Below are 15,361 nucleotides of genomic sequence, written 5' to 3'. Positions count from 1 at the left end.
TTTTACATTTTTGCCACATTCCCATCTGGAAGTAAAGAGAGAGTGTTATTTTGGGCAGAATTGCACTTCAAAATGGGTATAACTCGAGAGACAGGAAAGCAATCAAGACCCTCGACTGATGTGACAATGAATAATAAGAAGAATAGTAAGACACCGACGGGCAAGACGCCTGGCTTGTTCTCCTCGTTCAGAGGAAAGAGACCGACGGTAAGTGATGCTTGGCTACAGTATCACATTGAGAGAATTGGGGTAGATTTACGGGACGAGCTGGGGTAGATTTACGGAGAGTGGGTTTACGGGCTCCTTGAGATGGGGTGGATTTACAGGAGAGGTAAGTGTAGATTTACAAAGTCTTGTGTAGATTTACGAGCTATGTACTAGTCAACCGGCGGTGAATCACATAGAGAAAACTGGGGTGGATTTACGGGGATCCAAAAGCGCTTGGGTAGATTTACTGAGAACCAGCTGATTGAGTTTACGGGATCCGTGAGATAGGGTGGATTCACGATGCGTTAGGAACTAGATTTACGAATACTCACGTGTCGATTTACGCGAGCTCAAGATTACTGTAAACTAAAAGTGTAGATTTACGAGTTATGTACTTACCCCTATATTTTCAGTCAACCGGCGGTGAGCTGAACTCCAAAAAGTCTCGAACCAAAATCAACTCAAACACCGATAAGAAAGCGTCAACAGCACTGAGCGGGAAAACTCGCAACAACCACAATCACAAGGAGAAATCGAATCGTCGAAAAGTGAAGGTGGTGGCGATGAAATGTTTCGCGAATGGAGAGATGATCGACGGTGTCAATCAGTATAAAGTGTCGAATCAGATCAGAAAATCGACGAAACATTTGGATTTGGATGTGTACGCTGTACGGGAGGTCGAACAGAACGACGAGTTTCGGATGAAGGTCGCCAGACAGGAATTACAGATTTTGAAGGTGAGCATACTGTAGAGAAGCTAGGTGTCGGTATACGCAGATTACTGTAGGCTCATGATATTCTGTGTAGATTTAGAATCGCGGAATTTCGATTTACGCAGCTTTATGTAGATTTACGGAAAGTTTACTAGTTTTACGGCGTTGTCATTTTACGAGAACTACGGGCTACTGTAAATGGGGGTAGAGCATACTGTAGGCAAGCAAGTGTAGATTTACGATGACGGAATTTCGATTTACGAGGCTTTGTTAGGATTTACGGAGGAAGAGCGTCAATTTACGGAGCCTTGTGTAGATTTACGGAAAGTTTGCGTGTCTTACGGCGAGCTTTTGTCGTTTTACGAGAACGATGAGCTACTGTATTTTAGTGTAGATTTACGCTCTAAATATAAATTTACAAAGATCTTTTGTTGACTTACGCAGATTACTGTATCCTCATGATATCCTGTGTAGATTTACGGAGCCTTAATAGATTTACTGGACCTTGTGTGGTTCTTAAGGTAGCTAAGCTTAGGTTTACGCTGTATTGTGTAGATTTACGGCGAGCCCGTCGTTGTTTTACGAGAACGATGGGCTACTGTATTTTAGTGTAGATTTACGAGCTTCTGTGTAGATTTACGACTGCTTTGTGTGATTTACCCACATACCTCTCATTTCCTCATTTCCCTGATTACAGATCGAAGCGGCACTTCTCCGAAAACTGGAAAAAGTTCCCGGCGACAAGTGTTTCGTGTCGATGGCAGAATACGGTAGTATCCCGAAAGACAAACTCGAATTTCTCATCGTCTCTCCATTCGGTGCCACCCTCCACGAGATTATGAAGAAGACCCTTCAGGGAGCATCACTCTCGATGGATTGTGCCGTCGCCGTTGGCCACCAAATGCTCAAAGCAATTCGTGATCTACACTCATTCGGCTACGTCCATCGAAACATTCGTCCAGCGGCGTTCAATGTGGGTCTCGGCGCCGACGAGGCTACAGTATACCTACAGGATTTTCGGGCGGTTCGAAAATTCGAGGAGAATAAGAAACATGTGACGGCACGTCCGAATGTGAAAATGTTTGGGACTGGAAGATTCTCCTCGCGTGCTTGTCAATCGATGAAAGATCAGGGACGGAAAGACGATTTGGAGAGTTGGTTGTTCACACTTTTCTACATTATGGACAACTCTTCGTTGAGTTGGAAGAAGGAGAATAACCAGGGTGTGGTGATGGCACAGAAGGAGGCGTTTATGATTGGAGGTGAGTTGGAGTGGTTTGAAAATGCGATAGTTGGATTTAGCATGACGAGAGCTTTCAGAAAAGTATAATCATGATGGGGTTTGGAGAAGGTTGGGTCTCGCCACGAAAATCGGGTTACTGTAGTTTTCTTGCCGAGACCCAACTTGCTTCAAACCTACTCATGATTATACTCATTCGAACCGTCTTGTGTCACTCAATCTGAATATGAAAACGAATTAAAGTAAAAATCAAAGTTTGAAATGTTTCAAGAGAAAAATCATATTCTGAAGAATTATTTTTTGAAATAGCTAGTTTTGTTGTCAGATCCAAACTTAGCTTGCCGAGAGCTTTCAGAAAAGTATAGTCATGCCTAGGTTCCGTGCAAGTTGGGTCTCGCCACGAAATCTACAGTAACCCGCTTTGCTCCAAATCGTGGCGAGACCCAACTTGCTTCAAACCTACTCATGATTATACTCATTCAAACCGCCTCCTTCTGCTGAATCCAAATATCTTATTCCTTTACCTCAAAAACTAATCCCCGCCAATTTTCAGACGGAAAAGAGCAATTCGCTCGCGCACCACGCGCACTCACCCAACTCCTCACCCTCGTTGGCGGCATGGATTTCACCAGCGCACCGGATTACGACGTCTTCAAGAATTGTCTTGATCAAATCCAGACCTCACAGAATTTGAACCGAAAAGCGTGTGATTGGGCGGGCAAGACGGGTCTCGAGGAGATTGCCGGGGATACGGTAGGTGTCAAAAAATTGTTGTGTTGATCTACCAAACTTTTCGTTGCAGGACCGTAGTTTCGACTGTAAAGTGACCGGAGAACGTGACGGCGTCGTTCGCGCCGTTGCTCATAAGGCAAAGAAACCGAATCGCAAGAAGCTCTCCCCCGGTGACATGATTCTAGGAGTTGGTGCATCTGCTGGGTAAGCACTGGCCTAGGATCCGACACGTGGCCTAGAAACCCCCATTCTATTTTCCAGATGGAAAGTGATAAATCTTCTCGGCTCCGGAGGGTTTGGCGATGTCTACAAAGTGCATCGTGACAATCAACCGGAGACGAAATGCTACGCACTCAAGACTGAAAGTGAGGAGGGAGAGAAGCGATATCTCCGTCTTAAAATCGAGGTTACTGTAATGATGAAGACGGCGGAGAAGAAGAAGGAGGGACAGTTCAAGAATTTCATTGAGTTTGTCGATCGTGGGAAATGTGAGGAGTTGAAGTGCAAGGTAAGCGAAGAAAGCAAAAAAAGTTTTCGCTCCCGGGTGGGCTCGAACCACCAACCTTTCGGTTAACAGCCGAACGCGCTGCCTATTGCGCCACGGAAGCAGTCGGCGGAAAGAGGGACGCTAGGCGTATAAGAAAGTGACGCCGCTAGAGCAGACTCGCCGCGCTCCCCTAGCATCTCTTGAAATGTGTTACTTTTCAGTTCGTCGTTATGGGTCTCGTTGGTCCTTCTCTGGAAGACATCCGTCGAAAATATCTTCTGTGTGCTTTCACCAAAGCCACGTCATTCAACGTGGCCATCCAGACGGTCACCGCTGTCCGAGACTTGCATTCCATTGGCTATTTGCATCGAGACATCAAACCAGCCAACTACGCTGTCGGGCTCGGAGAACTCGAGTCTACCGTATACATGCTGGATTTTGGAATTGCTAAACTTTATGTCAACGACAACGGAGACCATAAAGTCAAACGTAAGAAGGTCAAATTCCTGGGAACACTTCGATACGCGTGCCGTGCTTGTATGATGCAGTTGGAGCAGGGAAGGAAGGATGATTTGGAGACGTGGATATATCTGGTGGCTGATTTGATTGATGAGGCCGCCGGAATGCCGTGGCGGAAGATGTGCGAACCGAAGGAGATTTTGAAGTCGAAGAATGGGTTCTTCACGAGTTGTGAGTCCCTGGAGGGGGAGGGACTTCAGACGCGTCCCAGGCGCGCTAGATTTGCTGATTTTGAAATTTTTTGTATTGGTTGTGTAGAGCAAGTCTAGAGCTACATTTTTGTAGTGGATCACTTTTTTGTACGAGTTTACCCTAGCCAGTTACGCAGCGTCAAAGTTTGCCGCTAGAAAAGGTTTGACTCAATGTATTTTAACGCCGCGTAACTCACAGCGGAGAGTTTTTACAAAAAAAGTTGTTCACTACAAAAATGTAGAGCTAGGTTTTGTCTACATATTTCAATAAGAATTTTTGAAATCTGACTATTCTAGGCTTCAGGGCGCCTTTTTGATTTTTTTTTCAAATTTTGAAAAAAAAATGAGTTGAGAGTTTTAGGAATACTAGGTGCACCAGATTATACTAATATTCAACTTAAAAAAAAAATATTTTGTATGGGTTGTATAGAACGAGTTTAGAGCTACATTTTTGTAGTTTATCGATTTTTTGTACAAGTTTACCCTAGCGAGTTACGCACCGTCAAAGTTTGCCGCTAGAAAAGGTTTGACTCAATGTATTTTAACGCAGCGTTACTCACTACGAAGAGCTTTTACAAAAAAATTGTTCACTACAAAAACGTAGAGCTAGGTTTCGTCTACATATTCCTATAAGAATTTTTGAAATCTGACTATTCTAGGCTTCAGGGCGCCTTTTTGATTTTTTTTTCAAATTTTGAAAACAATTGAGGTGAGAGTTTTAGGAGTACTAGGTGCACCAGATTATACTAATATTCCATTTTTTCAATGAATATTTTGTATAGGTTGTATAGAGCAAGTTTAGAGCTACATTTTTGTAGTTTATCACTTTTTTGTAAGAGTTCACCCTAGCGAGTTATAGCGGCACGAAAAAACGCTGCGATTTTTTTTTTTAGAAAAGTTGACTACCCTCACTCTGACGATGCGTAACTCGATAGCAAGCGATGACACAAAAAAGTTGTCAACTACAAAAATGTAGAACTAGGTTTGATCTATATATTCCACTAAAATAAATTCTAATCGTATAATGTTTGGGCCCGAGGCATCGTTTTGAATGTTGGACAATTTGTTCCAAAAATTGAAAAAAACAATTTGGAACGAAAATTTTAGGCTTCTCAGGCGCGCCAGTTGCTGCAATTTTTTAATTAAATTTATATTATTTAAGAAGCACAAGTCTTTACTTACACTTTTTAGTAGATCAAATTTTTGTAAGAGTTCACCTCAGCGAGTTACGCTGCGTCAAAGTCCGCTGCACGTCAGGCTTAACTCTTTTTATTTTGACGCTGCATAACTCGCTAGCAAGCGATGACACAGAAAAGTGGTCAATTAGAAAAATGTAGACCTAGATTTGATCTACAAAATGCAATAAAAAAATTAAAAATCGGGCAGTTCCCGACTTTCCCACACCATCTAGAACTTCACCAAGAATTTTGCAGTCGACACTCTGAAAGTGAACTCGACGCTCCGAAGTTTCAAAGATCTGATCGTCTACATTGACAAAATGCAATACGAAACCACACCCGACTACGAATACATTCTGACGTTCCTGAAGACGTGCGCCAGTGACAACAAAGTGAAATTGACGAAAAAGTTGGATTGGATTGGCAAGTTGACGAAGAAAGAGTTTGACAGTGATTCGGAGAAATCGGAGAAGCGTGGAAGTGGTGACGATGATGAGTAACTGATTATAATCATAATTGAGAAGTAATTAAATATTTTTTGAGTAGAAATGTGTGTAATGGTTCAATGTGTAATTGTGAATAAAGTTTGTGGAACCATTCGACTAGTTTTAGTAGTAGATCAAATTTGAAAACAATTTCAGAATCCTCATGAGCTCACAATCAGCTTTTTAACAATATAGATAACAGGCTCCGCCCACTTTTGCAGTTTTGTTGCGCAGTTTGTTTAGGTGTCACAAATGTAGGCTGAGTCGGACTAATAACACCTTATCTCGCTTCATTTTTGTTGTAGATCAAATTTGAAAACGGATTTAGAATGCTAAAGACTTTAGCTTTCTAACCCTTTCTACTTTTTCCAATCAATCTTAATTTATTCGAATAAAACTACATTTAAATTTTACTGTCCAAAACATAAATACTAAACATTGGTTTCTCATTGGAATTCTCCACTTTTTTGTTTGTCTGAATCCAATTCTGAACAAAATCCGAATTACTTATGTAAACTGATGCAATCCATAAAAATGAGGTGTAGAAACTGTAAAACGAATAATTGTCATAGTTGGATCCTCCTCTTGTCGGATAATCAGCGTATTGCTGAGCCATGAGGAAGAGTTGAATAATCTGGAAATATCGGTTCATACAAAAAAAGTGGGGGATTCTGAATCAGGTTTCAAATTTTGAATCGAACCGGAATGAACGGAATTTACGAGACTAAAAGTGGGCGGAGCCGAACTAACCATTATCGATGAGGTCAAGAACATCGCGTTGATCAGTGTAGCAGTGGAGTTTTGATCCATTTTGATTTGTTTCCAGCGAACAACTATCAATAAAATCATCAAAGTAACATTGACAAAAGGACAAATTGACTCCAGAGACAGTCGCTGTAACTTCCGATCGAATATTTCTACAACTAGGTGGTCTGGAAAAAAGGGGTCAGTGTGCTCTACTGATAACTGCTATTAATAGGAAATTTTAATAGCACAACCACAGTTCTTACAACCGCGCTCAACCAAAATCGAAGAAAATGACGTTCGAAACTGAGAGACTCAGAGAAAAAAGAGACATTTTTCAAGGGCATTTCGGTGGAGCGCAGTTGTTGGAACAGTGCTGAACTATTAGGTAATAGATGCACAAACAACAATCAGGTTTTCTAAAAATATCACAGACACACGCGACGCGACCGCAGCGCACCAGATGCAACTTCACTAAACTTACAATCGACTGCGAATGCTCTTAGAGCCCCAAAGAATACAATTATCATAAAATAGATTTTCTTCGCTTGAATCTTCATCTTGAATAGTATAACTGTGAGTTGGAATGCAATAACCATCATAATCATATAACTTTGGGTTGGCGCGAAAATAGCGAACGGGGCCAAACACAATACAACTGTTTCCGATTTGAAATAGCACATTATTTGAGTTGAAATTAAAGATAGAATTGAGAAATACATGATGATGTGGAAGAGAAGGAAATGAGTGAACTGATGTTTCTGGAAAAAAAACTTTTGCAAAGTATGACTGAAGTATATTTTTATTGCAGATTTCAAAAAAAAACAGAAGAAAAACTAATTGTAAAAAGTGAGAAACCGGGTGATTACGCAAAAAATTTTGTCCGAGAGGACTACACAACCGCTGGAAAAACTCTTCCACCATGAGAATCTACAATAAAAAATATGATCATCGTTTGAAATACCTCTTTCTTATAAATCTTCCATAAATACAGACCGAATAGCATAAAGGAAAACAACGCGTGAGGACTAGAGTCCTGCACTCTCTTCCCGTAAATGTAAAAGGGATTATTCTCAGGCAATCGATATTCTGCTGAATGCCTAAAGTGCACAGTCAAAATGTACAACTTCATTTTTTGGTTTGAATATTATAAGTGGAGCTGCAAAGCGTTCATATTTATACTAGGCAACACATCATGCAGGTGGAAATATTGAGAATACTACGGTGGCTAAAAAAATTAAACATGAAACTAATTAAGTTTGGAATAACTTATAAAACAGGTGTAATATGGTTGAAGAATTTTCAGAACTGAAACTCTGAACAGCTCCTTGTTTTACCAATTATATCTCCCATATATTACCTATTCCCCGGTGGCTTACCGCTCGCTCATAGTTCGGCCCGGGGGACGAGGTGTGGGTCTCGTTTCGGTATTTCGATTTACGGCGGCTCTCTTCCGTACTTTACCTATAAAAAGTTTTGAAAGTACGGAAGTCGCAACGAGACCCACACCTCAAAACTTTGAGCACACCTCAAATCGGCGAATTACCCATATTAGGTTAAAAAAACTATTTTAACTACAAAATTGTCAATCAAACATATAATTATTAACGTCTGACATCTCTGGATGAGAACGTTAATCATTTGAATTTTCAATAGTGAGGGTTAACAAAAAACTTTATTTGAATATTATATTTACAGTCACACTTTAGCTTCCCTACTAACCATAACAGAAAAAACTGTCAAAATCGCGTTGATCAGCGTAGAAACAGTCTTCTGATTCATTTGTGTTTTGTTATAACACATCACTGTTATCACAATAAGAATGATATCAAGAAACGGAAGCATCGACTCTAGAAATGGTCGCTCCAACTTTAGATTCAATATCTCTACAACAAGTCGATCTAAAAATAATGTTCAGCAAGTTTCTCCGTCTCATCCAGGTACTCACAATTGGAGAACTGCCTTCTCAGCACTATAAAGAAAACAATTAATATCATAAAGATGGTTTTTTCCGCTCGAATCTTTAGATTAAGTATTACACTAGTAAGTTGAAATGTAATAACAATCATAATGATGTAACTGTGGAACGATGTGAAAATAATGAATGGAGAGAAAATAATAAGATGAATTGTTGAATAATAATATATTTGTGATGCAATAAGAGATATAATTGATAGGTACATGATGATGTGGAATGGAAGGAAATTAGAGAGTTGATGACTCTAGAAACTTGCTTTGTTAGTGAAAATTATAGCTCTTACCTGTTTTTTGTAAATTTTTCGTAAATACAAAATAAAAAGTATCATGGAAAACACCGCATGAAGCATCGAATCCTGCACACGTTCTCCGTATAAGAAATAATAGTCAATAATTGTTAAGTTTTTACTTATTATCAGTATGTACATTTTTGGCAAAAAAAATGAAGTTGTGAAGCTGTCCTGAGAAACCCTATCTCGATTTTTTCACCTGTCCAGATACAGGTGAAAAACCAACCCTACGTGAGAGTTGTTACTAGCACCGCACATTTCCATGATTTGGTCAAGAGTTGCAATATTCTATATCTCAGTGATCGAAAGTTCTAGTCACTTTTTATTTTTACGTATTCAGATTCAGCAAAAAACGAAAGATTACACATCAGAGTTGCATGGAAGTGAAATTTTCTTATCCGGAAGTCGGAAGTCGGAAGTCGGAAGTGAATTTCCTTATCCGGAAGTCGGAAGTCGGAAGTGAATTTCCTTATCCGGAAGTCGGAACTAGGAAGTCGAAAGTGAAAAACGCCCGGAAGTCGGAAGTTGGAAGTCGGAAGTCGGAATTAGATTTTTTCTCAAACTTTCAAAAACTCCAAAAGAAAAATCATGAAATTCGCGAAAATCAGTGGAAAACTAGTTTTTGGCTGAAGAAAAGCCTATTTTCTCTCCTTTTAGACCATTTTTCCTTGTATTTCTGCGAAATGCACTTTTCGAAAATTCCACAGTTATGGAATGACGGAAGTCGGAAGTAAAATTCCTTATCCGGAAGTCGGAAGTCGGAAGTCGGAAGTGATTTTTGTTATCCGGAAGTCGGAAGTCGGAAGTGAGTTTTGTTATCCGGAAGTCGGAAGTCGGAAGTCGGAATGGAAAAAATGCCCGGAAGTCGGAAGTCGGTAGTCGGAATTCCATGCAACTCTGTTACACATCTACAGAGCTTTTGCCCGTTATGGTGTAAAATCATATCGGTTAAAAAAACAACTTGCAATGAAAGTTTATTGAAAATTTGAACTTGTTTGATGTTATTGCTGTGAAGCCCATCCAAGTTCTTGCAGCAGATTGTGAACCCAGCTCTTCATGTCGATCGAAAAGTAGTCCATCAAAATGTCTTGCGTAGTCGCTACTCGAGGGTCGGCAAAAAGCGTGTCCTGAAAAAAGCATTCGCTACAATTTGATGAGTTCTCGTCATTTCCTTCCCATTCCCTACACTTCTTATCAGTTTCCTGTTACTTCAGCAAGGAAGATGTTTGTCAAACTGAAATTTTTTTGTGTGATAAGCGCATCTTTTTGCATTTTTAAGTGCCTTATTCCTTGGTCTCTTATTAAGATAAGACACGTTTCCATTTTCTACTCTCATTTCTGCTGCATGCTGAAATGAGGCACATCGCTCTACTTTTTGCAATTCTCCCGGCAATTATTGCTTCTGCAACTCCTATCTGCACAAATGGCTTCTCGTTGATCAATAATAAATGTTTGAGACTATTCACTAGTCCAATGGTACATAAGGATGCAGTGGCCACTTGCTCGAGTTATGCAGGAACTTTGGTGACTATTAAGAATGCTATTGTGAGTGTTCAGATTTTAAAAAAATTATATGAAAAAGAGTCTGAAAATATGAAGAATTTGAGTCTGTTTTAAATTTTGAATTTGGAGAAAAATGAGCCGAGTTACAGCACTTCTAGTCTATTCATGTTTTTGAAAAGCCTTTAACCTCGTAACTCCGCTCATTTCAACCCTGTTGAAAATCTGAAAAGAGATTCACAATCCTCACGTTTTCTACTTCCCAACCATATAAAATTTCAATAATAAATCTTCCATTCAACCCAATTTTTTCAAGGACAACCGCGCCATCACCACATTCGTCGGTTCCTCCATAAAGCACACCTGGATCGGGCTGTTTTGTTTCCAAAGTGATCCGACTAATTGCTATTGGGATGATGAATCAGGAACATCTGCAGATTACAGTAGTTTTGCGAAAAGTGAGTTGAAGGGATAGGCTCCGCCCACTTTTGTAGTTTGGGGGCGCGGCCGGAGCTCAACTCGGATGTTGGTAGAAATCGTGTAACTTCCGCCATTTTTGTTGTAGAACAGATTTGAAAGCATGTTTAGAATTCTCATAACTTCAGCTTTCCAATTAGTCATTAATAAGCCCCGCCCACTATTGCAGTTTAAGCGCATGCACTTTTATTGTCGGTTGAGCTCTACTCAACAAACCGTAAAATCCTCATAACTCCCTTCATTTTTGCCCTAGGTCAATTTTGAAAACGGATTCAGAATCCAGCTTCCAGGCCATATCAGTTTTTCGGGGAAAATACAAAACCTATTTTATCATTTCCAGGCTTCCCCTACACCGACGTCGGCAACTGTGTCTACTACTCAGTCTCGGGTACCCTTGCGGGACAATGGGTTAGCGGAGACTGTGACGATGACTTGAGACCATTTGTATGTGAGATGCCGAGTACTTTTTATGGTAGGACATAACGATTATCAATAATTAAGAAGAACCTTCCAGACAACTGTGACTACAACTACAACGGCTACTGCTACTTCCCCTCTTACCAAATGAATTATCCGAGATATACCTTCACACAAGCCCAAAGTGTATGTGAATCACTTTGTGGTAATCTTGTATCCATCCACTCCGGAAATGAAATGAGATACATCAAGAACTACTACGCTCCCCGGTCGACCGAATCCATCTACATCGGCGCGATTACAGTATCCGGGAAGTATAACAGTTGGACTGACGGAACCGCATGGGATTACAATAATATTGACAACTCGCAGTCCTGGCAGGCAACTTCAAACTGTATGATGGTATCCCTCTCTAGCAATGGAACCCAGACAAACGACGCTTGGTATCATACCAGTTGTGATACCGCCAGACCGTTCATGTGCAAGCGGAAGGTTGGCACTGATTGTGGGTCTGACTACTCGACTACCACACTTTCAACAGGGAGTCCTAGCCCGTCGGACACAACTCCAACCTGTACCAGTTTTCTTATGTCACCTGGTACCTTCTCCTCCCCTGGCTACCCTGGAAACTATACCAACAACTTGAACTGCGCTTTCACATTGGCTACACTTGGAGCCTATAGAATCCGTCTCTCGTTCAACTCATTCGTAACTGAAAATAACTATGACAAAGTGAGAATTTATGACGGAGACTCTGCGGATAGTCAGTTCATGGCACAGCTTACCGGAGCACAGAACTCACCGCTATACTATGAATCTACTGGAAACATGATGTATGTGACGTTCACCACGGATGGAAGTGTTGTGATGCAAGGATTCACCGCTAACTTTTTGTCATTGATTTAATTGGGTATTAATGTTGAGATATTATAATAAAAAATTACAAGAAACAGTTAAATAATTTTGATTGTAATATATATCATAAGTATCTTCCGTCTCACTTTTTTGAAACACAACCCGAAACTGTTGACGAGCCAGTGTTGTCAACGTGTAGTAGCAAATTAAGAAACAAGAATACATACATTTCTGAATAGTTCAGTGATGAATGCCGCCCTGACATCAATGAAGACCTACCGCGTGTCTAAACAATCTGGAAATGCAAATATAATAGCAGGGAAGTCTTTCCCGTTCCAGAACTGCCCCTGATCGGGTGAAAACTGGAAGCATTATGATAGTAAGTCTTTTCAGAACTGCTCTTTTCCGTAACCGCTGATTTCAGGGAATATAATAAAAAAAATTTTCTGAGAATTGGAGGTCTAGAAAACAGTGGTTGTAAAACGGAAGGGTTCTATAACGGCTTATGTAACATTAGATCATAGAACTAAGAGCCAGAAAAAGTTCCACAATTTTTGGAACTTTAATTGCTCAAAAGGTCATAAATCAAGAAAAAGGCGGGGTGTCACTTTGTCGAACATTTTTATACTGGAGATATAGGGATAGATAGAGGGATATTGAAATAAAACAGCAGTTGAGAGGGCTATTGCAAGCGAGTAGATGGCACAAGTTATTAGAGCGGCCGTATCTCAAAAACTACTAACGCTATCAAAAAACTACCAGCCACACAAATGATCAGTATAACATTTCGCACATTTTTGTAGTAAACAGATTTTTCGTAGCATTTTTAGTTTCTGAGATACGGGTGTTCCAAAAGATACTCATTTGATACGAGTCAGTGCCGGTCCCCCCCACAACCGAGTTAAGTCCTCCTCTTAAAAAACATTGAATGTGCAGAGAATTTTGAAACATTAAAGGTACAGGAAAACTTATATCTTCATTTATGACTATAAAAATTCAAACAATAGTGACAAAATCGGCTTTGAAGCCTGTTCTAACAACCTCAGTATCGTTATTATCTGCAATATTAAACGTAACAAAAACCCTATTGGTTGACGATTCATAATAAACGGGCTCTAAATGTCTTCCAGTGAGTGTCATTGTTAGCGGGCTTTCCACCGAATCCCCATCATAAATTCGAATGCAATCTTCCTGATCCTTCACGATGATATTGTATAACGTGACTCCAATCCGATCTGACCCAAGAGTACCCAGACTATAGGTGCAACTCTCTCCATCAGAATAGGTTTCCGGGTAGTTTGGTGATGAGAACGAACCAGAGTTCATAAGGGATCTATTGCAGTGCGAGGTTTCCGGAAATGTTTCAACGATTGCCGCTGGCTCTTCAACGCATGATATACCAGCGGGACGCTTGCACATGTAGTAGTTACTCTCTTCACATTTGGTGACATACAATGAACCTTTTACTCGACTTCCACTGGTTTTTAGAGCAAGTTTTACACATGTTCCAGACGATTGTTCCGAGCCAACAAAATGTCCCATATCCCATGCGGAGCCATCGGTCCAGAGAAAAGATTTTCCAGAGTTTGTGATAGCTCCAACCAGAATAGACTCGTGATCTTTCGACTTGTAGTAGTTTTGAATAAGACGAAGTTCGTTGGCAGAGTGGATCGACACCAGATCTGCACAGTTGGTCAGACACCATTGTCTAGCAGAATCGATTCCAATGGTTTGGGGGGATGTGAAATTTTCCGATGGAAGGTAACAGCTTCCGTTGTAGTTTAGAGCACAGTCATCTGGAAAGAGAAGAATTTGGAAGAGCTGGTCAGAATATCATGCATACCTTCATAAGTCGTCGGTATCTGACAAACAAACGGTCTTAAATCATAACTGCAGTCCCCGCAGAACCATCTTCCTCTCCACGAACCAGTAACTTTGTAGGTGGCACATTTATAGATATTGTAGGCATTGGAATCTGCAAGACTATATTATTCTCATTTGGCTAACTAGGGAAGGATCCCGAGTCAAGATGGAGTTTAGGGTCAAGACCTATATGGTTGGAAAGGAAATCCCAGCCGATTTTTAACCAGTTCCTACAATTCCTATGAGTCTAATATTTCACACCGCGCGCGAACGCACAATGCTTCCATCGCGAACCACCTGTGTTACCCACTCGACCAACCAACCGTTGAAAAAACATGGATTATCTGGGCAGAGAAGAAAGTAAGTCTTCCTCACCCTCTATTCGGCCGTTTTATATGGTTAAGAATCGAGATCAGAGCTGAACTTTGAGCTCAATTTTCTCGATTCCTAGAGGCGTTTAACAAAATTTGAAAATAGTTATTCCAGCCGATTTCCTTTCCAACCATATAGGTCTTGACCCGAAACTCCATCTTGACTCGCGATCCTTCCCTAGTGAGTTATACGCACTGTAGACAAAACTGGAAAAACCGTCGATTGATCCTGACGCATCATCCCAAAGACAGTTTCTCGTCCCGCCTTCAAAACAATAAAGTCCCAGCCAGACACTCCCCACGCCGTCCGCAACAAATGATGCGAGGACTTCATTTTCCTAAAAGATGGAAATTCGATCATTTGAATGAACTTTTTGAAAAAAAACTCACCTCCAGATTCTGAATCGTTACCAAGTTTCCTGCGTACTCTTCACACTTCCTCGATGCATTGTGACGGGATGTCGGGGCAGTGAATAGTTTCAAACATTTACTCCCGACTAGAGTGAAGTCATTAGTACAGGTAATATTTCGAGTAGATTGAATATAGGGAAGTATTGCTAACAGCAGGAAAATAGGTCGCATTCTCGACGATTTTTCTAATAGTAGGTTACAGATAAGAAGAAGCGTGTGTGTCTCCTACGAGAGACCGCTTCCCACCCTCCGTCTTACTGACCCCCAACTATCTTATTCGCTGTATAATATTAATGATTCTTAATCTATTATCATGGGCAATCATGTGATTATACCGAATACGGACACTGTGGATACATTTAATAAGAAGCGCCCGTGTCGGTTTTTCGATTCCGCCAGCAGAAAGGGTCTCCTCTCGTGAAAGTCGTGTACAAGGCAGCGGAAAATGCACAGTAAATGTTACGGTGTTCCGAAAGTGAGAAAGAGCCGACTGCATTTTGCAAGAACTCTTTGGTCAGGTCAAATCTGTCCAAACCGGAATTACAGAAGTACCCTGGATGAAAAACAACAAGAAAGAGGAGCGAATCTATACGGTACGCAAGATGGAATGTGTGAGAATTGTTTCAGTTCACCATCAGAACACTTAAAAACTGAAAAGTAACCGTAACTCTACATGATACAGAAGATTGTTACGAGTTGACAGC

The 15,361-nt window shown here is 40.7% G+C and overlaps 5 protein-coding genes across 5 annotated transcripts; 3 read left to right on the top strand and 2 right to left on the bottom strand.

Annotated features, from left to right (window-relative positions):
* Positions 1-72: 72 nt before the first annotated feature.
* On the top strand, positions 73-5,767 carry GCK72_004431 (uncharacterized protein; the record flags this gene model as incomplete). Its single annotated transcript, XM_053724675.1, has 8 exons — positions 73-207; positions 621-944; positions 1,618-2,182; positions 2,714-2,913; positions 2,963-3,096; positions 3,154-3,400; positions 3,601-4,069; positions 5,523-5,767. 8 exons carry the CDS (start codon positions 73-75, stop codon positions 5,765-5,767), a joined length of 2,319 nt encoding a protein of 772 aa, XP_053588869.1.
* A 388-nt stretch (positions 5,768-6,155) lies between these two features.
* On the bottom strand, positions 6,156-6,562 carry GCK72_004430 (uncharacterized protein; the record flags this gene model as incomplete). Its single annotated transcript, XM_003097711.2, has 2 exons — positions 6,156-6,386; positions 6,503-6,562. 2 exons carry the CDS (start codon positions 6,560-6,562, stop codon positions 6,156-6,158), a joined length of 291 nt encoding a protein of 96 aa, XP_003097759.2.
* Positions 6,563-10,116: 3,554 nt separating this feature from the next.
* Positions 10,117-11,223, top strand: GCK72_004429 (uncharacterized protein; the record flags this gene model as incomplete). Its single annotated transcript, XM_053724674.1, has 3 exons — positions 10,117-10,308; positions 10,580-10,721; positions 11,081-11,223. The coding sequence occupies 3 exons, from the start codon at positions 10,117-10,119 to the stop codon at positions 11,221-11,223; spliced, it is 477 nt and encodes a 158-aa protein (XP_053588868.1).
* An 81-nt stretch (positions 11,224-11,304) lies between these two features.
* Positions 11,305-12,063, top strand: GCK72_004428 (uncharacterized protein; the record flags this gene model as incomplete). Its single annotated transcript, XM_053724673.1, has 1 exon — positions 11,305-12,063. The coding sequence occupies one exon, from the start codon at positions 11,305-11,307 to the stop codon at positions 12,061-12,063; it is 759 nt and encodes a 252-aa protein (XP_053588867.1).
* Positions 12,064-13,008: 945 nt separating this feature from the next.
* GCK72_004427 (uncharacterized protein) lies at positions 13,009-14,828 on the bottom strand (the record flags this gene model as incomplete). The annotated part of the gene is made up of 4 exons (XM_053724672.1): positions 13,009-13,808; positions 13,856-13,987; positions 14,443-14,584; positions 14,637-14,828. 4 exons carry the CDS (start codon positions 14,826-14,828, stop codon positions 13,009-13,011), a joined length of 1,266 nt encoding a protein of 421 aa, XP_053588866.1.
* Between the last annotated feature and the right edge of the window lie 533 nt (positions 14,829-15,361).

This window comes from Caenorhabditis remanei, chromosome II (genome assembly GCF_010183535.1).
Source record: "Caenorhabditis remanei strain PX506 chromosome II, whole genome shotgun sequence".
In the NCBI taxonomy this organism is placed as follows: Eukaryota; Metazoa; Nematoda; class Chromadorea; order Rhabditida; family Rhabditidae; genus Caenorhabditis; species Caenorhabditis remanei.
This window is presented reverse-complemented; position numbering and strand designations above follow the sequence as displayed.